The sequence below is a fragment of the Stomoxys calcitrans genome, chromosome 5, assembly GCF_963082655.1.
Source record: "Stomoxys calcitrans chromosome 5, idStoCalc2.1, whole genome shotgun sequence".
Lineage (NCBI taxonomy): Eukaryota > Metazoa > Arthropoda > Insecta > Diptera > Muscidae > Stomoxys > Stomoxys calcitrans.
The window spans coordinates 155,896,271-155,921,168 of NC_081556.1; the positions used below are offsets into that span (position 1 = coordinate 155,896,271).

Here is a 24,898-nt window from a genome sequence, read left to right on the forward strand (position 1 = left end):
TAGAAATGTTCATTTGTGCCTTTTTGTACTGCTCTTTGCTTGTGTCTGTTCTCATAGTCGTTGTGTCCCATAGTGGCGGACCGCCTATTGCGAAGACCTTCAGAGCCAGTGGTAGGCAGCAGGCAATTAATTAAACACTTGTACCACTAATACAATTATGATCAATTTAACTTTTTGTAAGCAAATCAAGATCGACTCACAAGTGTTGTGAATGGAACAAGGCAAGAGCAGTTGTAGCAGGCAGTGGCAGCAGCAGCAGCAACATAAAGTTTCCTTTGTTTTCAATTAGCAAAGTCTTCAAATTCAATTCAATTTTGCGCATATGCCTCACCAGCAGCATCCCAATCAAGTGAAATTGAATTTAGTTGGTCCGTTACTGTGCGGTGCTTTAGATTGGCCGTGATAGCGTGGTGGAAAAATGGATTTCGATAAAGTACTTATGGAGGTTGGATCCTTTGGTTTATATCAGAAAATAATTATATGTGCTGTCCTCCTGCCAGCAGCACTACCCTGCGCCTTCCATGCCTATAGGTGAGCAAGGATTTGCTGCCAAATTGCTTGGCTTTGTGTGTTGCTTTGGGAGGCTTCGTTAATAAAACCAACATAGTTTAGTCAATTGTTTATTGCAGCTACTCCCAAACATTGGTGTCGCACCCCAGAACTGGAGCCATGGGTGCAGGACTATACGGAATTGGTTATGAACCTGAGCATACCCATTAAAGAGCAGAACTATGTGCAATGCGATATGTACGTTAGAAACTATTCGGATATAGTACGCTATTTGGAATATCGTACACCTTTGGAATTGCAGCGCGATAAGGTGTGGCATATTGGTAGTCCCAAGGGCTCTCGTTTGATACCGTGCCAGCATGGCTGGCATTATGATCGTTCTCAGTATCCAACAACTGTTGTAACGGAGGTAAGAGAAAAATTGGAGAATAATATTAAAGGAATTGCATTTGGTTAAACATAAAAGGCGTTTGAACAAGCGAAAATAGTGCGCACTAACATCGACTAAGTCAAACTACGTACTCATATTTCCAATTCCATTCAATGTGACAAGTTGCGCTCTAATTAACTGAGGTCGGAAGGAGACTATCAAGTAGTGAACCGCTTGAAGACTAAGCCATCTCTGAATGGGATCACACAGTAACCACAGTCACAACGCCTTGTTTCTCATACGAGGCTACCGTTGTGATAGATTATCATATCCAGTCGTTTGCAGTTCTCGAGTCGAAGCTATAGTGGAAAGGGAATACAGGAGAAAGGAGCTGTAAGGCACTATGTGCATTCCACTCCTTCAAATGAATGTTCTGTAGTACACAAAACATCTATACCTAGCTCACGATTCGAGGCCACTAAAGATACTCGTCATAAAGTTGGACAGTGATAGTTGCGATTTTATGGCGATACGATAGATGCTCAGGCTAGAAAAGACGACGGATGGCTCCAAAATGGAGATGGAGTCTACTTCCAGGAAAAGGTCTGTTATAACGATTAGCGCATTGGAAATCCTGGGGAAGAATAGTGCATCCTCGAATCTTAGGATTTATGTGGGCAGCAATTGAGGGCTTAAATTCAACAACGTTGAGATTATTCTTGTAACCACATATTTGCAAGTGGAGGTAGCTATCCTCGTCAAGCTCCATAGGTGAGCAAGCTTTCTAGAGACCTCCCCACTATCCACAACCTTTGGACGCATCCGGGATCTCTCAACTGATCTACTCATGATAACGATGAACATCGCACAAATCGCATCTCAAAGATCCAAACTGTGTGGTGCTCATTGCTTTCCCTTTAAGGTCGAAATGTGTGGTGAAATCTATAGAACGCCCCAGTAAAGTTTGGACATACGCTGAATTCGGCACCAAGATCTGAAAATTTCGGAGTAAATAATAAAACTAAACTTCCAGGACGTACCATTTGTCCAACTGCTGAACATTACAACAAAGTTAACAAATATGGAAACAGGGTAATCATGCATAACTGGAAAATCTTACTTTACTTTAATTGGCTATGACAGAACATTTGTTCCACTAGCCGAACGTAGAACAGCGTTCCAAGCGCCTCGATCTTCTGCAAAATGCAAATTTTGTCCATGAACATTCCACTAAGGAACAGGGGTAAACTTCTCACATATCAATGAGTGCAGTCCGATTCAAGTTTTAAGCTCAATGATGAGGGGCCTCCTTTTCAATACCGCTGATTATCTGCGACTGCCGTTGCAGCTACTCCGTATGGAGCATTCCACTATCCTCAACCTGTGAACGCTCGCGGTAGCTCGCAGCTAAGCTTCTCGTGACAGCAATGAACACCACACAGATCGGACCTCAATGTTCCAGCCTGTGTGGTGCTTACAGCTATCCTGTGCCGGGGATTTAGTTGTTGTTGTGGCAGTGTGTTGTACACTGAGCCGATCATCGGGTCAATCCGGTACGTACAACCGATTGCCATGGGATTGCCGGGAATCTAGTAGTTTCGTACGGTGCCAGGTGTTCTTCGGTCGTCCACGTTTTCGGCTACCTTGTGGGTTCCACTCTAGGCTATATCGAGTAATAATTTCATTTGGTTTGCGAAGTGGTGGTGATGGTGGCCTATCCATTTTCATTTTCTTTTTGCGATGTGGTACTTCGTTGGTTCTTCTCCAAAGTTCTTCGTCGGTGATAGTGTTTTGCCAAAAAACCCGACATATCTGTGTCTGAATGCTTTGAGTTATAGCCTCTATTGTGAGCCATGTTTCGCTTCCATAGAGCAAAGTTGTTTTTACACAAGCGTTGAACATTCGAAGTTTCGTGTGTAGGGATAGTTGTGGGGTTCGCCAGATTTTATAGAGGTGTCCAAATGCAGCTCGGGCTTTGACTAATTTCATATAGTCGGCGTTGACAAATTTTTTCACAGCTTGTGACTCTGTAATTGCATTATTTCTTCTGTCAGTTATCAGCTGTTATTTTTAGCTTGCTTTAGAAAAAAAGTGTAAAAAAGTATATTTGATTAAAGTTCATTCTAAGTTTTATTAAAAATGCATTTATTGGGTTGCACAAAAAGTAATTGCGGATTTTTTAAAAGAAAGTAAATGCATTTTTAATAAAACTTAGAATGAACTTTAATCAAATATACTTTTTTACACTTTTTTTCTAAAGCAAGCTAAAAGTAACAGCTGATAACTGACAGAAGAAAGAATGCAATTACAGAGTCACAAGCTGTGAAAAAATTTGTCAACGCCGACTATATGAAAAATCCGCAATTACTTTTTGGGCAACCCAATACATATTGTTATTATGGTTTAGTAGCATGGTCTTTGTTTTTGAATATTGACTTCAAGACCTCTGTGTTTAGCAAGTGTAACCAGGTTGCTATACCTGTTAGCAAACTTATTGTTACATACATTATTGTGATATTTTAATGTTTTTTTTTTTTTAGTGGAATTTGGTTTGTGACAAAAGCTATTTGGTCACTTTAGCATTGGTGGTTTTTGGCATTGGAGGCCTGCTGGGCAATTATGTATTTGGTTACTTACAAGACATGTGGGGCAGACGGCCCAGCTTTTATGCGTATCTTCTGTTGGAAATAGTGGCATGCGCCGCAAGTGCTTTTGCATGGAATTTTGAAATGTGGCTTGGATTACGCTTCGTTGTGGGACTCACTGTTCCTGCCATTCTAGCGAGTCCTTATGTTCTAGGCAAGTTACCATTGTAGTTAAACTCTACTCGTCCATCTAAATTGACATTCTTTTTTCGTTTCGTTTTCAGCAATTGAAATGGTGGGACCTGAAAAAAGGGTTTTTTGCACCATTGTATCCAATATAGCCTACTCCTGTGGTCTGGTCTTGCTGGCCGGCGTTGTTTATATTGTTCGCGATTGGAGATATTTGTCATTGGCTGTTTCCCTTCCCCTGTTGCTGCTGTTTTCGTGCTTCTTTGTTTTGCCCGAATCTCCCAGGTGGTTAATGGCTGTAAATCAACCCCGCAAAGCAGCAAAAATTTTGAAAGTTATGGCCCGGGTTAATGGTATTCGGGTTGTTCCCAACTTCATTAGTCTGGTGGAGCAACGCTTTCTTAGTGCTCAAGGGCCAAATCAATCGGCGGTATCCCATGGCATCCTGGATTTATTTCGAACAAAAAATATGCTGCGCAAAACAATGATCATAACCCTGATATGGTTTGCAAACACCAGCGTCTATGTCGGTCTAAGCTATTATGCCCCTGCCTTAGGAGGCGATGAGATATGGAATTTCTTCTTAGCTGGTGTGGTGGAACTTCCCACCTATATAATTCTGTGGCCAGGCCTAAGTTACTGCGGTCGACGTTCGATTTTATGCATTTCCATGTTGACGGGCGGCATTGCTTGTGTCACCACTTCGGTATACAGTGAGGACCCAAATGTCATGCTGATATTGTATTGTATTGGAAAAATGGGAATATCATCAGCGTTTGTTGTGCTCCCATTACTGGCGTCTGAAATATATCCCACCGTTGTTCGAGGTTTGGGTATGAGCTTTAGCTCGGTAATTGCCATGATCGGACCTATCGTCATACCCATTATAAATCATATGGGCCAACAAATGCTGGTGCTGCCGTTGATAATTATGGGTAGCCTTTTGATTGGCGGTGGTGTGCTTAGTCTGTTTTTGCCTGAAACTCGAGGCAAGAACTTACCACAAACTATTGAGGATAGTGAGAGGATACCCTTAAGTTTCTTGTCCAACTGTTGCAGTGACAGTCAGCCAAAAAGCAATGTCAGCAGATGTACAAACAGTAGAAATAATTGCAACAGCTCTCATCCACATTTGCTGTGTAGCATTTGTAAATCGGAAATAATAACTCGTAGGAATTAGCAAAAACATTAAATAAAAAATTCAAATAGAAAAAAACTACCCAATGTGTGTGTTTATGTGGGGGGAGGATGGAAATGCGTTAAACCTTACAAAAAAACCTATGACCTCGGAACGACCTCTTTGTAAGCCATGTAGGCTTTAGGTCTCACAAATGTGGCCAGACACGCCAACATAAAAAGCTTTACGAATTTGCTTGAAAAGATTACCAAATTTACATCCTGGCATGGGATAGCTGTGAGCACCCACAAGCTGGAACATTGAGTTCCGATCTATGTGGTGTTCATTGCTGTCACAGGTTGCGGATAGTGAAATGATCCATACGAAGTAGCTGTATTTGCAGTCGCGAACAATCAGCGGTATCGAGTGGAGAGTCTCAGTGAGAGATCGGGTGGTACCGGCTTTTGCACAAATACAGAGTGCCTATGATGCGCGATATGACAAGGCGAGTTATTGGCGCTTTTAAATAACCACCCTAGGCAGAGGTTAGCATGTCCACCTATGACGCTAAACGCCTGGGTTCGAATCCTGGCGAGACCATCAGAAAAAATTTTCAGCGGTGGTTTTCCCCTTCTAATGCTGGCAACATTTGTGAGGTATTATGTCATGTAAAACTTCTCTCCAAAGAGGTGTCGCACTATGGCACGCCGTTCGGACTCGGCTATAAAGGGAGGCCCCTCATCATTGAGCTTAAACTTGAATCGGACTGCACTCATTGATATGTGAGAAGTTTGCCCCTGTTCCTTAGTAGAATGTTCATGGGCAAAATTTGTTGTATTTTGTAAATAACCAATGGCCACCTTGTCTCCGCGGCGATAGGTCCTTTGGGACGGAACGAGCCTGGCGCCACCTCCACATGAAAATCTGGTTACAACAACCAAATTTACATACGAGTCAATTGTCGAACTCTTGGGCTAATTGGCACTGGCTTTTTTTGTTTGGTAAAAAAAGTTACTATGGATGGAGAAGCGGAAATAATGAATTGATGATTTGAACTTACCATTCAATGAAACGTCTCTGCCGGTTGGGTGGTATCTGCTTATACTTTCCAATAACATTCTCGTGTTCATTTAAAACAAGAAGTATATAATTTTTTGCCCAAATATTTAGAAGAAAAAATGGATAAAAACATTTTTTTTTAACCCAAAGTGAAACGGGCTAAGAATTAAAAAAAAGATATTTATAAATTATGTTGCCCACAGCCTGCAACTATGGCGAATATAGGTTACCAATCTGGGATCATGTACGATCATGGCATCAGGCCCCCCACCCATTGTTGACATCTGCAATAGGTTAAACGTCTACCTCAACGAACTTGCTTCGCTGCATTACATCTGAAGATATCTGCCACCAAATCTTCAGCCAAATTGTTCACTTTAAATACGCTTGAGGTATATACTGAGCAGACTGTGATGGTCTATGGAGAAATGATTTCGACCACCAAGTGTCCCAAAATACTTGGCGTCGCATTTGACAGCTCTTATACATTCTCCCCACATACCACAGCAATTTGCGATAAAGTCAAAAGTAAAAACAAGGTCATTAAGTCACTTGCTGGCAGCACCAGAAACCTTGTTAACCACGTACAAAGCAATTGGCCGGTCTGTGGTAAGTTATGTAGCGCCAGTGTGTTCTCGGCAACTTTGTGACACGCAGTGGAATAATATTCAGATCTGTCAGAATGCCGCCCTTCGAACTGCGACGGGCTGTCTCCTCAGTTCTCATGTGGACCACCTCTATCAGGAGACAAAGATCATACCAGTGGGAAGACATAACTACATGCTGTCTAAGCAATACCTTATGGGCTATTATCGCAGAGACCATCCAAATCATCATCTTGTGGATACAACTAAATAACAAACTTCTTAAATGTTGTGGTTGTTGACGAGAAAAGTGTTGTACAAAGTTTTTTAAAGATTGGTCAATAAATGCGCTTGCAGTGGCTCTAGGAGTGAAAATCGGGCTATATATATATATATATATATTACATATCGGTTAAGATTTATATATAGCTCTTATATATATATATATATATATATATATATATATATATATATATATATATATATATATATATATATATATATATATATAAGAGCTATATATAAATCTTAACCGATTTTCATTAACCGATTTCAATGATTCAGCAGTAATGTCGAGAGACAAGAGAAAATTTCAAGAGAATCGGTTGACAAATGACCATCTTATTGCATTATTACTGCAAATCGGACGATTATATATATGGGAGCTATATCCAAATCTGAACCAATTTCTATGAAATTCACTTGTAATGTCGGGAGTCATAAGAAAATCCGTCCCTCCAAATTTCGAGAGAATCGGTTAACAAATGACCATTTTATTGCTGTATTACTGCAAATCGGACGAACATATATATGGGAGATATATGCAAATCTGAACCGATTTCTATGAAACTCACCAATAATAGTGAGAATCATAAGGAAATCCTTCTTAACAAAATCCAAGAGAATCGGTCAACAAATGCCCATTTTACTGCTGTAATTACTGGAAATCTGACGAATACATATATATGGGAGCTATATCCAAATCTGAGGCGATTTCTATGAAATTTAATGGTAATATAGAGAGTCATAGGAAGATCCTTCCTGCCAAATTTCGAGAGAATCTGTTAATAAATGACTGTTTTATTGCATTATTACTGCAAATCGGACGAACATATATATGGAAGCAATATCCAAATCTGAACCGATTTTTTCCAATTTCAATAGGCTTCGTCTCTAGGCCGAAAAACATGCCCATACCAAATTTGAAGACGATTGGATGAAAATTGTGACCTGTAGTTTGTACACAGATTAACATGGACAGACGGACATAGCTAAATCGAATAAGAAAGTGATTCTGAGTCGATCGGTATACTTATCAATGGGTCTATCTCTCTTCCTTTTGGGTGTAACAAACTAATTCACTATAATATTATAATACCCTGTATCACAGTAGTGGTGTAGGGTATAAAAAAAAATACTTAAAATTTTGTGTTCCAATCCTTAACAATCAATTTATTGACTTTAATTTTACTTTATTTGTCTCAATCGTATCTTAAGGCGTTAATCGCTTTTTGTTATATAATAGCAGAGGATGTCGCTCTCTGTGCTCTTACATATTAATTTTAGGTATTTATATACTGTTTTTAAATTGTCGAAGAAATTGAAACGCATATATAATCGATATTTGAAAAGTTGTAGATCTTTTTTTGGTTTGAAAAATTAAAAGCGTTCTTTGTATGTCAAAACTTATTGTTTTCGTGGATTAACCAACAATATCTCTTTATATATGTGAGCGGGTTAATCCTTTTTTAAGTTAAATAAAAGTAAATAATCTTTGAGGCAATAATACACAAATTTGTTGTAAGTAAATTCATTTTTAATAATTAAACTTTAAGACTAATCAGGGTTTTATGTTTTGTTTTTCCCCCTTCTGTTTTTGGTATAGGATAAGAGAAAAACTAAAAAAATAATAACAAAAGATATATTAAAAGAATACTTATATTTATTCACTACATCAACAACAATAATGATGGGTCGATATACACATTTATAACTCCGTATTATGCTTTGGCCTATAATTTGTTTAAGGAAATGGCTTTTTTCGTGCTGTCCTAATTTGACATTAGACAGACTTTTCAAAGGAAAGTTTGGAAAGTAGGGACTGAAGAATACTTTGACAACTATTCATGGATATACTAAACTCTATGACTAAATTCACATACTATGGAATTAGTATACCGATTAAAGTTTAAGTTGTTTCAGGGGAATCCATTCAAACGGTTTTAGAGGGAAAGGTAGTGTTTAATATCATAAGTTGATCAACTTTACAGTGATTTTTCAATGTGTATGGTTTGGAAATCTTTACAGCGGTTTTTATGAATATTAAAGAGATATATATAACATAGATACTTGTAAACCAAAGATAATCGTTAAGACACAAAAAAAAACAAATTAAGATGAAGAAATAACGTATGTTAACAATTACACGCACATACTATATACGTAAGTAAATTTAGTTAATTTTGTTTTTGTTTTTTCTTAAATTTCATTTCGATTTTGTTGTGTATATTATTATGTTAATAGATTATTATCAAGCAACGAGTTGATCTCTTATTGGTTTTGGTTTATCATATTATCGTATGTTGGTGTAATGCTTAGTTGTACACTCCTCCCTTAGATCTTATAAACATTTAGTCCTAGTCCCTCGATGCGCCAATTATGGCTAAAATGTACATGAAGATATTAACTACATCCAAATAGAGATTTAGAGCTGCGAAAATATATTCCTCGGGACTAATTGAATATTTGTGATTGCCTCCCATCATAAGCTGCGTATCGTAAACCAAATAAACTGAGAAGAGCAGTGCACCAATCGAGGAATAAACAAGCGTCATTATTTTCCCCGGTAAGAATATAGCCACAATACCAAATATAACAAAGACAACCATGCAAACTAGTAGCACTCCGCCGCACATGGTAAAATCGTATTTGGTTTGGAAAGCGAACAGTGTCAATGCTAGACATACTGCAGCTGTTATACCAACGGCCATCAATATCTGTAGGAGATAGGAAAACAAAATAGTTACTTAACTGTGGACTTTTTAAATGTCTGACATATCGTATAACATAACATATGGACAGTTGCGCGAAAATTTACCACGTTTATTAAAAACATTTAAATCAGAAATTTCCGAATAAATTTATACCTAATGGTAGCTTAAGAAGTGATAGCATTGATTTCAGTTAAAAAAAATTGTTAAATTTGTTCTAAAAGTCCCAATATTTTTTGCTTTTTCATGTAAGTAATACCGGCTTCACCTTACCTACCTCATAATAGGTCGGATTGACATCACTATTTCTCTCTGGTAGAATCATTTCCATGTTGGTATCGATTTTTATAAAATAATGGTGTTATGCTTTGAAACAACATGATTGCATTAAGTTGAGTTTTTAGATACCAGTCAGTGCATGAACTTTTATTTTAAGCGTTACGAAACAGGAACACAAGTATTTTTCAAACGAACTACTTTTATTTTTGTTTTTAAATGTCAGGAAATAAGATTTCATATAGGTCTCCAATTTTGATGTATCTTTTTGAATAAAAACGTCTGTTTTCAGAATGTAATGTAATGTAAGAACATATGCATAGAACAAGTGATGAAATGGCATCCGAGCCCGGGGATTTATTTACGTCGAGATGCGCAAGAACCATTTTGCCTCCACATGTTCGAAAATATACCTGAGGCATAGAACTAGATACATCTTCAATAACAGTAGGTGGTTGATCGCTTTCCGGCAGCGAAGAATTTCCCGCAAACAGGTTAGCCTTCTCAACCGGTTCAGTTTATATCTTGTCATCTTTAATGAGGGTGGGGATAGCTCATGAATTGCCCTTCACTCTCTTCACAAATGACCAAAAGCTCTTACTTCCTCTTGGAAAAAACTAGAACTTGGACGTGAAGACATAAGTCTTCACAATATTCAAATCAAAATATCTGCATGTGAAGATCGAGGAAAACATATAAAGGGTGAATTTTTAGCGATTACCTAGTTTAAACACTGTCAAACATCTTCAGTTTGGTCTATAATTAAACCATGAATCGTCTTACAAATGAACAATGCTTGCAAATTATTGATTTTTATTATCAAAATGCGTACTCTGTTAAGAAAGTTCATCGCGCGCTTCTTTCATTTAGCGACGAAGCTAATTTTTCGCTCAATGGGCACGTAAATGAGCAGAATTGTCGATTTCTTCGAAGTGAAGATAAGCTAGATGCATTGTAAGAGCTACCAATGCATCCAGAAAAAGTCACAGTTTGGTGCGGTTTATGGGCTGGTGGTATCATTGGACAGTACTTCTTTCAAGCTGATGCGAATCCTTACTGTGATAGTGATCACTATCGTGAGATGATATCGAACTTTTTTCGCCCAAAATGCAACAGCTCGACTTTGAACTTGACTTGAAAACTGTGCCACATGCCACACAGCACACGTAACAATGGACTTATTGAGAGGCGAGTTCGGTGAACATTTCATTTCACGTTCGGGACCGGTCAATTGGCCGCCTAGATCGTGCGATTTAACACTTTTAGACTATTTTTTGTGGGGCTATGTTAAAGCTCATGTTTACACAGACAAGCCCGATTGAATTGACGCATTGGAAGACAGCATTGAGGCATTCATTAGTGAGATACCGGCCGAAATGATGGAAAGAGTATGCCAAAATTTGACTAAGCGGATGGACTATTTGAATCTGAATTTTATGCGTTATATTTTTTTTTTTTTTGAAAAAAACTTTTCTATAGCTCTTAAAAAAGGTTTATATACGAAATCATCAACAATTTTTTGAAAAATGTTTATATACCCAAGATATCTGCAAAATTATAAATACCCAAAAAATGTATTTATTGGCTATTTACCCAATTTACTGGGTAAATACCTTTTGGGTATTTACCCATCGCCCATCTCTACCCATTCTCAGCGATATTCACTGTTTGTTGTTTTTGGCAATGCATTTTCTGGCATCGAAACATTTTCCCTATTGTTCTTTTAAATTTGATTTTCGTGGAGATTAAATTTATGGTTGAGCTCTTGTATTGTTTAATCAAAAAGCATATTGATTTCTTTTTAAAATAGAATATCAGTGATACTTACCTCTATTGGTGCAAATCGACTGGCTGACATTGCTAATAAGAATGACTCTGCCAGTGTAAATAATCCCAGGAATATAAAATTCATGGGTGTCTTTCGACGCACTCCTTCACAACATGCCATAGAGATCATTGTCACTAAGAGAACAGCCAAAGCTATCCAGAATAGGGCCGGGTTACGCATAGCAAACTCTTTTGATGGTTTATGCAAAGCAAACAAGGCTACAAAGCCAAAGGTAACCAACAATTGTAGCTGTAAAAGAAAGGCAAAATAATAATAAGTGACAAATTTCCTACACACATCTGGTGAATATGTAAGACCTACCATTAAGATCATATAGACTTTGCGTATAAATCCTTTGCGCACACTTTGATCGTCAAATGAGAAATTCTTAGGACCTTCAGGATCTTCATAACCGCCACCATATTCGTTCTGTGGTGGTGGAACAAAACCTGGTTGCGGTACGAAACCAGCGGGGGGATAGCCTTCAGAGCCACCATAGCCTCCCTGGGGTGGATAGCCACCTGGTGGTGGGTAGCCACCTCCTGGTGGTGGATAACCACCTGGTGGAGGGTAGCCTCCTTGAGGATAGCCCCCTTGAGGTGGGGGGTAACCACCGCCTTGGGGGTATCCGCCACCATAATATTGCTGATTGGGATCTATTAAAATTACATTAATTAATGATTTTATAGAAATACCATTATAATAATCAGTAAACTACTTCTATACAATAATTAAATACGTTTAGTAAGGTGTTCATGAGCTTAATCATGCTGCTACAAATAAAAATGTCCAATCATCAAGCTTTAGAGTACTGGCATTACCTATGACTCAAGATACATTCTTAGAATATGGATTGAAATAATTGACATTCATGTACATATATATCAGCCTGCCGATAACACTATACAAATTTTGTATAGAGACATACAACTGTTTTGTTTGTCCCCATATAAAAAATCTGTTTCACTGACAGGCAATTATATTTTGTTTTGCTGGCAAGCAACTACATACATAGTTGATAGAACTAAGAACTATTCATTCAGAAAAATAAATAGAACAGAATACGCTTGACTACTACCAAAGAAACTTTTCTTCACCTTGATTTACAGATTGATACATATTTTCCAACAGGAATACTACTTTTAAATTAGACTGCCTTAAACTTTGACTAAACTGACAATTGTTGCGACTAGAGGTGGTGCTTAGTTATCACATAAAAACAAATCCACCGTTTTCCAGTAGGAGTATTTTCACTCAATTGGAAACAGAACTTTGGCGCTGTTATCGTCGGTAGATAACGATAATATATCAGTTTGTTTTAGCACATATGTACACTGGAACATGGACGTAATGCGTATCTACTATACCAGTGTTGTGGCTGAAATTGAAAGGCGATGTTTTATAAAAATTCTTAGTGTATGGTGTTTACAGTAGAGTTAAAAATTGTTTAGCATTCCTTATAGATACACTAAAACATACAAATACCTAAGTAACTCAGTTATTTTGAAACAATAGCTAATGAAAAGAAGTAAAAGAAATAATAATATAAAAACAGGCATATTTTTTAGTCAACATTGAATAGAAAGAAAAAGGCAACATTTTTTCATGTCTCAGCTACGCTTTTTATATCCTCCACCATAGGATGGTGGTATACTATTTAATTTCGTCATTCTGTTTGTAACTCCTCGAAATATTCGCCTAAGACCCCATAAAGTATATATATTCTTGATCGTCACGATATTTTAAGTCGATCTAGCCCTGTCCGTCCGTCCGTCTGTCTGTCGAAAGCATGCTAACTTTCGAAGAAGTAAAGCTATCCGCTTGAAATTTTGCACAAATACTTCTTATAAGTGTATATATCGGTCCATGTTTTGATATAGCTGGCATATAAAACCATCGCGAATTTTGACTTCTTGAGCCACTAGAAGACGCAATTCATTTCCGATTTGGCTGAAATTTTGCATGACGTGTTTTGTTATGACTTCCAACATCTGAGCTAAGTATGGTTCAAATCGGTCACAAATCTGATAGAGCTGCCATATAAACCGATCTGGGGTCTTGACTGCCACTAGAGGGCGCAATTATTATCCAATTTGACTGACGACTTGTACAACGACTTCTCTCATGACCTTCAACATACGTGTCGAATATTGTCTGAATCGGTTTATCGCCTAATACAGCTCCCATATAAATCGATTTCTTCTTCAGCCCCTAAAGGGCGCAATACTTACTACATTTGGCTGAAATTTTAGACAATGACTTCTACTATGGCCTCCAATATTCAATTTAATTATGGTCCGAATTGAACGATAACTTGATATAGTTCCAATAACATAGCAATTCTTTTCTTATATACTTTGTTTGCCTTAAAAGAGACACCGGGAAAAGAGCTCGACAAATGCGGTCCATGGTGGAGGGTATGTAAGATTCGGCCCGGCCGAATTTAGCACGCTTTTTCTTGTTTTAATTGAAGATGCATTTTTATTTGAAATCTTTTTTAATCACCTTTTTTAAAAACGGTGATTGATATTATCATTTTCATGATTGAAGCAGTTTCAATTAAAAAATTAATTGTATCAATTAATTTCGTGATTGAAACCGATTTTTATACCCTCCACCATAGGATGGGGGTATACTAATTTCGTCAGTCTGTTTGTAACATCTCGAAATATGCGTCTGAGACCCCAAAAAGTATATATATTCTTGATCATCATGTTATTTTAAGTCGACCTAGCCATGTCCGTCCGTTCGTCTGTCGAAAGCACTCTAACTTTCGAAGGAGTAAAACTAGCCGCTTGAAATTTTGCGCAAATACTTTTTATTAGTGTAGGTCGGTTGGGATTGTAAATGGACCAAATCGGTCCATGTATTGATATAGCTGCCATATAAACCGATCTTGGATCTTGACTTCTTGAGCCAATAGAGCGCGCAATTCTCATCCGATTTGGCTGAAATTTTGCATGAGGTGTTTTGTTATGACTTCCAATAACTGTGCTAAGTACGGCGCAAATCGGTACATAACCTGGTATAGCTGACAAATAAACCGATCAGGGTTCTTGACTTCATGAGCCGCTAGAGGGCGCAATTCTAATCCGATTTGGCAGAAATTGTGTACAACGGCTTCTCTCATGACCTTCAACATACGTGTCTACTATGGTCTAAATCGATCAATAGCTTGATACAGCTCCCATATAAACCGATCTCCCGATTTTGCTTCTTGAGCTCCTAGAAGGCGCAATTCTTATCTGAATGAACTGAAATATTACACAATGACTTCTACAATGTTCAGCATTCTTTTATAGTCCGAATAGGACTATAACTTGATATATTGGGTTGCCCAAAAAGTAATTGCGGACTTTTTAAAAGAAAGTAAATGCATTTTTAATAGAACTTAGAATGAACTTTAATCAAATATACTTTTTTTACACTTTTTTCCTTTTTCCAATAGCTCCAATAGCATAAGAGTTCATATTCAATATTCTTTGTTTGCCTAAAAAGAACTCGACAAATGCGCATTGAACTCGACAAATGCGATCCATGGTGAAGGATATATAAGATTCGGCCCGGCCTAGCTTCGCACGCTCTTACTTGTTTTATCGAAATTTTTGTTGAATATTGATGCGATGTTTCACTTATTATCGAGGCATTCAATTTTCAATTTTTTCTAATTTTTTTCTAATCATACAAATCAAATACATACCACAATTAGTTTCATTAATAGTTTCTCTTATATAGTTCCTTTCTCTCCTACTCTGACAACATTCTCTTCAAAAGAGCTACTAAAACATTACTTTATTGGATGTTTCTGCATAGCCATGAGTTGTTTGCATAAATTATGAACCAGACTGTAGGCATATTCATAAAAACAACTACAAAAAAATATATTACGAGTAACACATTTTGTACCGTTCCAGTCAGACGGGAAATACGAATAAGGAAAACAAATGCCGATTTCATATTTTGAAGAGAAGATATTGATAAACATGAGCCACCTGATAATATTTCGTTCGCCATGTGAATGAGTCTGGTATGATTAATTATAAATTCCATTGGGTATTTGGGGATTTTTTTTATTTTCATGTTCTTTTGAGTTTCTTTTGTTTAACATTTTGAATAGTTATAAAAAATGCGATATAAAAATGTTCTTGACCTATGGTATGTTTAGAGACATTACATATAAAAATGGATCAATGAGAGCGAAGTTTTGTTATTTATTATGAAAACCCCATTTGAGAGTAAGAGTTAATTGAGAATGACGACATTCAGAGAGTTTTAAGATGTTTATAACTGAACACAAGATATATCGTATCTGTAAAGCTGAAGTTACGTTTTTTTTGAAAGGCAAGCATTAAACTCGTTTCTAGTGCATGCTGTCTTTAGAGGAGAAATAACCATAAATTTTTACCAATTTGGTAAACTTATGGAGAATAAAACAAAGAACACGATAAATTCACGTTTTAAAAGGGCTACCTGTGTGCATGTCACGACATTTGCGTTAAATGATAATTAATTAGTATTAGCTAATATGCGAAGAAAAATAACACAAACGAAAACAAGAGAGTAACTAAATTATGCTTTTAATTAGAAAGATGTGAATAATATCTCGAAATATACATACAGCTGTGTTCATAATAATAGGAGTGAAATTTGTTTGTACACCAACATCAAATTAAATGATATTCTATTGGCGTTATGTAAGAAGTAAAATTACAAATATAAGCACATAATAATGCCTTTGATATTTTTCTTTTTTGGTCTTTGAATCGCCTTGTTCAAAAAAGTAGGAGTATGAATAAATTTAATTTAGAAATGTGGCAACAACGCTCATTATTATCATTAAATTTTTAATATTAATTTCTGTAATAGTGGGACTTAGAGAGCACTGTTCCAAAGAAAGGAGAGGATTAACCCAAAACTACGAAAACTAAAACAAGTAAAAAGGCGTTAAGTTCGGCCGGTCCGAACTTTGGATATCCACCACCTCGGGTATATATATGTAAACCACCATTCGTCAAAATCTGGTGAAAAATGCATACCTTATGCCCCATATCAGCTATATCGAAATATGTCATTTTTCAATTGTGTATAACAAACTATTGGTCCTTTAAGTAGCTATACCTAAAAATAAACCGATCTGAATCATATACGACACGGATGTCGAAAAGCCTAACATAAGTCACTGTGTCAAATTTCAGTGAAATCGGATTATAAATGCGCCTTTATAGGGCCAAGACTTTAAATCGAGAGATAGGTCAATATGGCAGCTATATCCAAGTTGCAGGAAAATGTCGAAGAGTCTAACACAATTCACTATCCCAAATTTCGGCGAAATCGGACAATAAATGCTCCTTTTATGGCCCCAAAACCTTAAATCAAGAGATCGGTCTATATGACAGCAATATCCAAATCTGGGCCGATCTGTGCCATATTGCAGAAGTATATCGAGGGGCTTAACTTAACTCACTGTCCCAAATTTCGGCGACATTGGACAATAAATGCGTCTTTTATGGGCCCAAAACCTGAAATCGAGAGATCGGTCTATATGACAGCTATATCTAAATCTGGACCGATCTGAGCCAAATTGAAGAAGGTTGACGAAGGGCCTAACACAACTCACGGTCCCAAATTTTGGCAAAATCGAACTGTAAATGCGCCTGTTATGAGCGCAATACCATAAATCGAGAGATTGTTTTATATGGAAGCTATATCTAAATCTGGACCGATCTGAGCCAAATTGAGGAAGGATGACGAAGGGCCTAATACAACTCACTGCCACAAATTTCAGCAACATCGAATATTAAATGTGGCTTTTATGAGCCTAAGACCCTAAGTCGAGAGATCGGTCTATATGGCAGGTATATCCAAATCTGGACCGATCGGGGCCAAATTGAAGAAGGATGTCGAAGGGCCTAACACAACTCACTGTCCCAAATTTCAGCAAAATCGAATATTAAATGTGGCTTTTATGGGCCTAAGACCCTAAATCGGCGGATCGGTATATATGGGGGCTATATCAAGATATAGTCCGATATAGCCCATCTTCGAACTTAACCTGCTTATGGACAAAAAATAAGAATCTGTGCAAAGTTTCAGCTCAATATCTTCATTTTTAAACTTTTTAACTGTAGCGTGATTTCAACAGACAGACGGACGGACATGGCTAGATCGTCTTAGATTTCTATGCGGATCAAGAATATATATACTTTAAAGGGTCAGAAATGGATATTTCGATGTGTTGCAAATTTGATGAAACAGGGTCTAGACAGACGCCTGCCCAATACATAATTTTCAATTTCAACTCAATTTATTTTGTAATATCAAAGCCTAATTGGGGAAAAAATTTATTTCATAGCTTACATACATACCTAAGTACAAATAATACAAAATTAATACAAACTAAGTTATTGTATACCTAATTAAAGTTCTTAAATGTTCACGAATAAATTTCGGGATGCCTATTCTGAAAACTTGAGATTTGTGCTTCATATAATTTAAAGAGACTTAGGACTGCGGGATCATTCTTTCGCTAGCACTAGTTGGGCGGGGTGTTGGGGCCCTTTCCTCTTTAAACCACGTATTCATTTCTTGCATTAAAATTACTACAACCTCCCAAACGAAAACAAATTAATTGGAGGGGTTCATTATAATGGCAATCGACAAAAAAATAGACATTAGTAGGTTTTGTGCGCGCGTCCACAGGTTGCGGATAGTGGAATGTTCCATACGGAGTAGCTGCAACGGCAGTTTCGGACAATAAGCGGTATAGCGCGCAGAGTCTCAGTGAGAGGTTGGGTGGCGCCGTCTGTTGCACAAATACTTAGTGACTATGATGCTCGATATGCAATGAAAATTTTTTTTTTACAAATTTTTCTCATGACCATTCCAATAAGGAACAGGGGCATATTTCTCACATATCAATGAATGCAGTCTGATTCAAGTTTAAGCTCAATGATAAGGGGCCTCATTTTTATAGCCGAGTCCGAGTAAAGGTCAATATGATTCAAAATGCAAATAAACCCAGTTTATTTCATACTTTTTGCGACGTTTCTTCGGATTTTTTTAATTTTTGTTTGTTTCTCTTTCGAGATGAGCGCAATGATCGGAGATTTTCTTTGCAAATGGAAAAGGAAAGTCAGAGATTGCAACACACACCAACCACTTTGAGGCGCGTTTCGTTTTTGCAAGGAAAATCTCTGATCATTACGCTAGTCTCGAAAGAGAAACAAAAAAAAAAATGTAAAATTTAATGATTTTTGCCATTACAGGCAAAAAAATTTGAAAATAAACAATCGGCAGACTCCGGCCGGAATTCGAACCTGGGCACACGGAGCAGTAGCGAGAGCCGTTGCCGTTATCTAGCGTTGGAAGCCATCAATACAACTTCAAACAGATGCACAGAATCATGTGTACCACGGAAGTAGTGTAATCGTCACAGAAAAAAAAGCTGTCATTGCACAAAAGCACATGTATTGGGAAAAGGTATAACTAATAGCTTGTCCAGCGAGGTTCATGTGGTAACTGTATTATAGAGGCGTTTTCGCAATAAATACGATTCAAATACAACATACAAACGAACGACCTTTGAAACCATCATACCTAATATGGTTGAAAAGTCTTCTTACCAAAGACGATACGCGTCCCATAGTGGTTGGTGTGTGTTGCAATCTCTAGCTTTCCATTTGCAAAGAAAATCTCCGATCATTGAGCTCGTCTCGAAAGATAAACAAACAAAAATTATAAAATTTAATGATTTTCGCACTAACAGGCAAAAAACTTGAAAATAAAAAATTGTCATCATTTAGAGAACTGAATTGTCATCATTTAGAGAACTGAGTGAAAAAATAATTTTAAATATATTTACAAAAAATCGTTTTTTAGAGGATCACACTGCTATTATTATAAACACAACTGTATGTGTGGGCAATTTGTGAATGATGCAATGAAAGATCGTGATGCTAGAAATGAGAGATATTTTGCTCTAATTTTTATAGAAGTTTCCATATCATAGGTATGGAGACGCATGCACACATATGTACATACACAAAATTGTATCTTTATACAAACTTTAGAGCAAAGATAAATAAACCGTACTGTACTTAAGAAAATAAACTTGTTGTAGAGGAAATGTTTTTTCCGTGACTCCCCATTGGGCGCAGATATCGTTCATGGTTTGCTTGTTTATTTTTTCTCTAAAGGGTTCTTTTCTCAGTTTATTCATTATTGATACATTTCGAGTTGACGACAGAGACTGTGGCTTCATTGAGAGTTATGAAGCCGATAACATTTTAAAAAAGTCCATAAGATTGGATAAATAAATATCCATTTCAGTTCGTATCAATTTCTTATTTATTTATTTTTCTGACTCACAAATAGTCTTGCTTTGGATTAGATAGAAATTGGGCTCGTTTTTTAAATTTGTTATTGTGAGCTATTGATATCTCAAGTTAATGAGCTCGTCGGTATCAATTCTTGCTCTGTGGGAGTTGAGGCGACTGCATCTGAGCCAGAACCACTCTGGTTTTCCGGGGGATGTCAATTTCTTCAGGTGCAATGGGAGGCGGTGGTTTTCCGAGGACTACATTCCCCGGTAGCTATTTACAGCATCAGCTACTGTGTCTGCATGAATGTTGTCTAGATCCGCTTCCGTTTGTTGTTGTTGTTGTTGTTGTAGCAGTGTGTTTTACACCGAGACGGCAGCCCTTGCCGATGGAGGATTCCATCGGGTCAATCCGGTATGTACAACCGGCTGCCATGGGATTGCCATCAGCTACTGTGTCTGCATGAATGTTGTCTAGATCCGCTTCCGTTTGTAATTCATCGAAGTAATGATCTAAGACCCAACAAAGTATACGAGGTCTGATCAAAAAATAACCGTAATTTTAAATTTTTTCGAAAAGTATTTATTAATTTATCATTAACTATCTTGTCCCCTACATAGTAATCCCCCTCGATTAGTTTTTCCAATTTATTCCGTTTTTTTCCAATCCTTGAAATGCTTCTTAGTCGCGCTCTTTGATCCATTGTTTCGAATAGTTAAAAATCGAAGACACACCAAAACACGACTATCAATCCCATGGCAGCCGGTTGTACGTACCGGATTGACCAGATGAAGTCCTTCTTCGGCGGCAGTGGCTGCCGCCTCAGTGTACAACACACTGCTACAACAACGAAATTTGGAAATAACGGTAATTTTTTGATCAGACCTCGTGTGCGCACGATTGTGCTATCATGGCTTCAACCCATGCGTAGATGTCATCTGCGTTTATTTTGTGTCTAAAAGTTGATTTAGATATAATACCAAATCAGCTGAATGTGAAGGTCAATGACGTCATGGCTTCATGATCTAGACTTCTAAGTTCAGCGTTTCAGGTAGGTCCAATAACATTCACTAGGATGCTGTAGCGATAGCGCTAGACAAACTACTTAGGGCACTGGATAGCTGTGATCACCACACAGGCTCGAACATTGAGGTCCGATCTGTGTAGTATTCCTTGTTGTCTCGAAAGGCGTAGCTGCGAGCTATCGTTCACAGATTGCGGATAGTTGAATACTCCATATGGAGTAGCTGCAAAAGCATTCGCGGACAAGCAGCGGTATGGAGCGGAGAATCTCAATGAGAGGTCGGGCGGTACCGGCTCTTGCACAAATACTGAGTGCCTATGATGCTCGATATGACAAGGCGAGTTATTGGTTAAATATCCAATTGCAACCATATTCCTGCGGCGATCGGTCCGGACCGGAACGAGCTTGCCCATTTGCAGAAGATTTACGAGGATCGCAATCTCCACATGAAAATGTGGCTACAACAATAACAAACTACCGCGTGAATCAGCAATCCCATGACAGCCGGTTGTACGTACCGGATTGACCCGATGGAGTTCTTCATCGGCAAGGGCTGCCAGTGTATAACACACTGTTACAACATCAACAACCACGTGAATACTGTTCCACGGGGCCATATTCCGTCCATTGCACCTCATAAAGTTAACCACTTCGACACACCAAAGAAGATGAAGTCCCCTCAATTCTACTTAATCGGTGTAGTATAGTTTATCGAACGCAATTATTTTCCTGGATCATCGTCGGAATGTTGGTTGTGTGAAGCCGTGTTGTCGATATTTGCACGGTGTTTGAACATTAGTACATAACTTTAACTTTTGGAGGCCACCGTAACGCAGAGGTTAGCATGTCGGCCTATGACGCTGAACGCATGGGTTCAAATCCTGGCGAGACCATCAGAAAAAATTTTCAGCGGTGGTTTTCCCCTCCTAATGCTGGCAACATTTGTGAGGTACTATGCCATGTAAAACTTCTCTCCAAAGAGGTGTCGCACTGCGCCACGCCGTTCGAACTCGGCTAAAAAAGGAGGCCTCTTATCATTGAATCGGACTGCACTCATTGATATGTGAGAAATTTGCCCCTGTTCCTTAGTAGAATGTTCATGGGCAAAATTTGCAATTACTTAACTTTATACAAATTCCCACCGGTTTCGGATATATTTGGATAGCTGACCCGAAAAGAGGTTTCGCCCACTTAATCTGTATGTGGAATCAACTTACTGCCATCTCCAAAAGCAAAGAGAGTTCAGTGACAAGGGATCTTCTTTTGAAGCCTTACATGCCTGAAAGCATCTTTTTTTATGAAAGTTTTACATGACCACCTATAGCTTTTTTTTTAATAATGTCGCCAAAATTTGAACACTAATTTTTAAGATAGGTTCATAGGTGGGCTAGCTAATCTTTATAACACTTTGGCCTGCTTTTTAATTCAAGTTTCCCATATTAATATTCTTAAGAATTCTAGAACTTATATTTCGCTCTTTTACATCTTAATATCTTTGATAAATTCTAATGTAGTTAAAGTTGTGGAACTGAAGATGTCATCGTTGGCTTCCAGTCTCTTTGGTTTTCATATTAATGCCCTATATTAATTAAACTTAAAGTAGCATTAAGGTAGGCTTATTTGACAGATTTTTCTATATAGAATAGTCAATTGAACCTACTATTAAGCTGTTTTAGGTTTTGTGAATACGGGTGTAAACATTTAAGTATGACTCTTAGAATTGAGGTGTATTTTGAAGTGTTACAATGGAGCACACTTATATCAACTTTACCACTTTAGTTTTCATCATTTGTTTGTTGTCTTAGTAAATTGTACACTTTTTTCACATCTAAGTGTTTTTTTTCTAATTTAAGTGCAAGAAAAACATTTTGTGGGTGTGCAATACCAACCTGAATGGTTTTACTTTAGTGTCAAAAAACAATACGAAAAGAAAAACAACAACTCGAACAGCTTTTTGTTAATGGAAGCCCTACATGGTTAACGTAAACAAGAATGCTAGAATGTTTGTCTGTGTACTAATTACGTCAGGGATTTCTAGTAATACATAGTGTTAGTAGAGATGAAAGAGGGAATAGCAACATGCTCTGAAATGATTACTGTGAAGAGTTCGGTTAGTTCATTAGCAGAAAAAGGGCAAGGAATGAGAAGAAAAACAAATTAGACACCTTGATAGTACGGTCCGCCGCCTTGCCAAGACATTTTGATAAGATTTCAATAAACTTTCGAAGGGAAAACTTCTTCACTACCACTTAAATAGTTCAAAAACTAGGCTGAAAATTTGAAAGAAAGACAAAACCTCTGATTAAATTCAGCTTTTAAAGAACTCACCAGCCATCGTTTATGTGCGGGCCTTAAGTGTAATTTGTTTGCACCAATAAAGGACAATTTTTATGGAAAATACCTGCAAAAAAGGAATAAAAAAATTTAGATCTTTATAGATTAAAATGTCTTGAGTAATACACAAATTAAATAGACATCATATGCCTAGCTGAATAAGTAAATATTATATCTAAATCTTGTGAATAATTATCGCCTTTTTATTCAATTACTTATATGTCAACGTTAAACGCACACACACTCATACCCATTCATCCATCCATCAAATAGCTAACCACAAACCCCAAATAGGAACTATTATACGGGTATTGGCCATAGATTGTTTTCATAACTCTCACAGATAAGATAAGGTAAACAAGACAAACTTGACGCAAACACTACAATGAATAAGAACGGTGCGTGAATATGAACGTATGTTAAGTGTTAAACTATGTCCATTAACACATTGTTCAGTATCAGCAATTAGATGTCCACTTCTTATCCCTCTTAGAATGTAAGGATCAACCCACTTCCGTTCCCCGTGGGGATGTCAAGGCAACACCATGCAAAGGTGGGAGTGTAGATGAATTGTGAGAGCAAAGGTGTTCTAGATTTAAACTGTAGCCAATGTTGATGTCGTCATCCCATGAAATAAGTAAATTTTGAGACTTCTGAAACCTTACCACCTTCACACTAAATCGTTTATTTAGCAAATACAAAAACAATGCTTCCATTGAAGCCTTTTCACTGCGATATGGTGAGTCACAAGCGGTGCACTTTTTCTTTTTGGGTTCGTGGAAAAAGAAAATTGCATTGCAAAAAGTGGTTTTGAAATTCGTACCTACGACGTCGATTATGAAAATATTTACAATATCCTGTAAAGATTACCTTTCGAATAAATTAACACTTTCTGCTTGACAATATTAATATTAATACTTTTTCTGATATTCTTTTTATTCTGTTGTTTTTTATTTCGGTTTTTGCTGGTTTTGAGCTAACTTAACTTTTTGTTTTGGATTTCTCGATTTCTCGAGAGCAGCAGAGTACGAAGCCGAAGCTTTTCGTCGGTGGCTTGTCCAAAATCTTAATCGGGGGCTCGTCGATCGAAACATTCAAAACGGCGGCACCATACAATTTTTGCACACTTATCGTTCAATTTTGTGTACTATTAAAAGCACATTTACATTCAAGGGGTAATAGAAAAGAGGGTTTCTGCTTTGTTTTCCCCATACAGTAACATAACTCGCGTTGTCTTTAACGCTGTTCGATATATTCCAATTGGATTCACATTAAAGGTTGCAACATTTTCGGGATATTTTGTTTTGATTCGGGCATTCGTTCGAACATTTTTTCGTATTTTGCTTTGTTTCCTTGCAACCGAAAGTTGGAATAAAAGGAAAAGTGAAATATCGTAAGCAATTCAATCATGTTGTGTCTTTAAACTTTGTCACTCGTCATCCCGAATTGGGCTCTAACGCCAGCTCTTCTTCTTTCTTACGCTCTTTGGTTAACAGCGGGCCAGGTTTGACGGTATTTAGATGAAAAATTTTTGTTTGCATTCTCTTTGTTGTTATCTTCTTTTTCGCATATTCTCTGCTCATGTACACACATGTATATACACACGCACACAAATTTCTTCGCGTGTGTTGGCCACACTACAATCAGCTTGATGCCAAGATGCCGGATTGCACCATATGATTTGTGGTTGTTGTACAAATGATACCACCTTTTA

The 24,898-nt window shown here is 37.5% G+C and overlaps 2 protein-coding genes across 6 annotated transcripts; one reads left to right on the forward strand and one right to left on the reverse strand.

Annotated features, from left to right (window-relative positions):
- Window positions 1-253: 253 nt before the first annotated feature.
- Window positions 254-4,873, forward strand: LOC106081951 (beta-alanine transporter). Of its 2 annotated transcripts, none has more exons than XM_013244233.2 (4): window positions 254-531; window positions 613-919; window positions 3,421-3,679; window positions 3,750-4,873. In XM_013244233.2, the coding sequence occupies exons 1-4, from the start codon at window positions 419-421 to the stop codon at window positions 4,832-4,834; spliced, it is 1,764 nt and encodes a 587-aa protein (XP_013099687.2). In that variant the 5' UTR covers window positions 254-418; the 3' UTR covers window positions 4,835-4,873. The 2 variants fall into 2 exon arrangements, with proteins under 2 accessions (XP_013099687.2, XP_013099688.2); XM_013244234.2 differs by having other exon boundaries at window positions 443-531; window positions 608-919.
- Window positions 4,874-7,838: 2,965 nt separating this feature from the next.
- Window positions 7,839-24,161, reverse strand: LOC106081941 (protein lifeguard 1). 4 transcript variants are annotated; one of them, XM_013244216.2, is made up of 6 exons: window positions 24,055-24,156; window positions 23,179-23,251; window positions 12,606-12,886; window positions 11,830-12,164; window positions 11,509-11,757; window positions 7,839-9,410 (listed from the first exon to the last, which is right to left on the reverse strand). In XM_013244216.2, the coding sequence occupies exons 3-6, from the start codon at window positions 12,625-12,627 to the stop codon at window positions 9,051-9,053; spliced, it is 966 nt and encodes a 321-aa protein (XP_013099670.1). In that variant the 5' UTR covers window positions 12,628-12,886; window positions 23,179-23,251; window positions 24,055-24,156; the 3' UTR covers window positions 7,839-9,050. The 4 variants fall into 4 exon arrangements, with proteins under 4 accessions (XP_013099670.1, XP_013099669.1, XP_013099672.1 ...); XM_013244215.2 differs by lacking the exons at window positions 12,606-12,886; window positions 23,179-23,251 and adding an exon at window positions 23,016-23,120 and having other exon boundaries at window positions 24,055-24,161; XM_013244218.2 differs by lacking the exon at window positions 12,606-12,886.
- Between the last annotated feature and the right edge of the window lie 737 nt (window positions 24,162-24,898).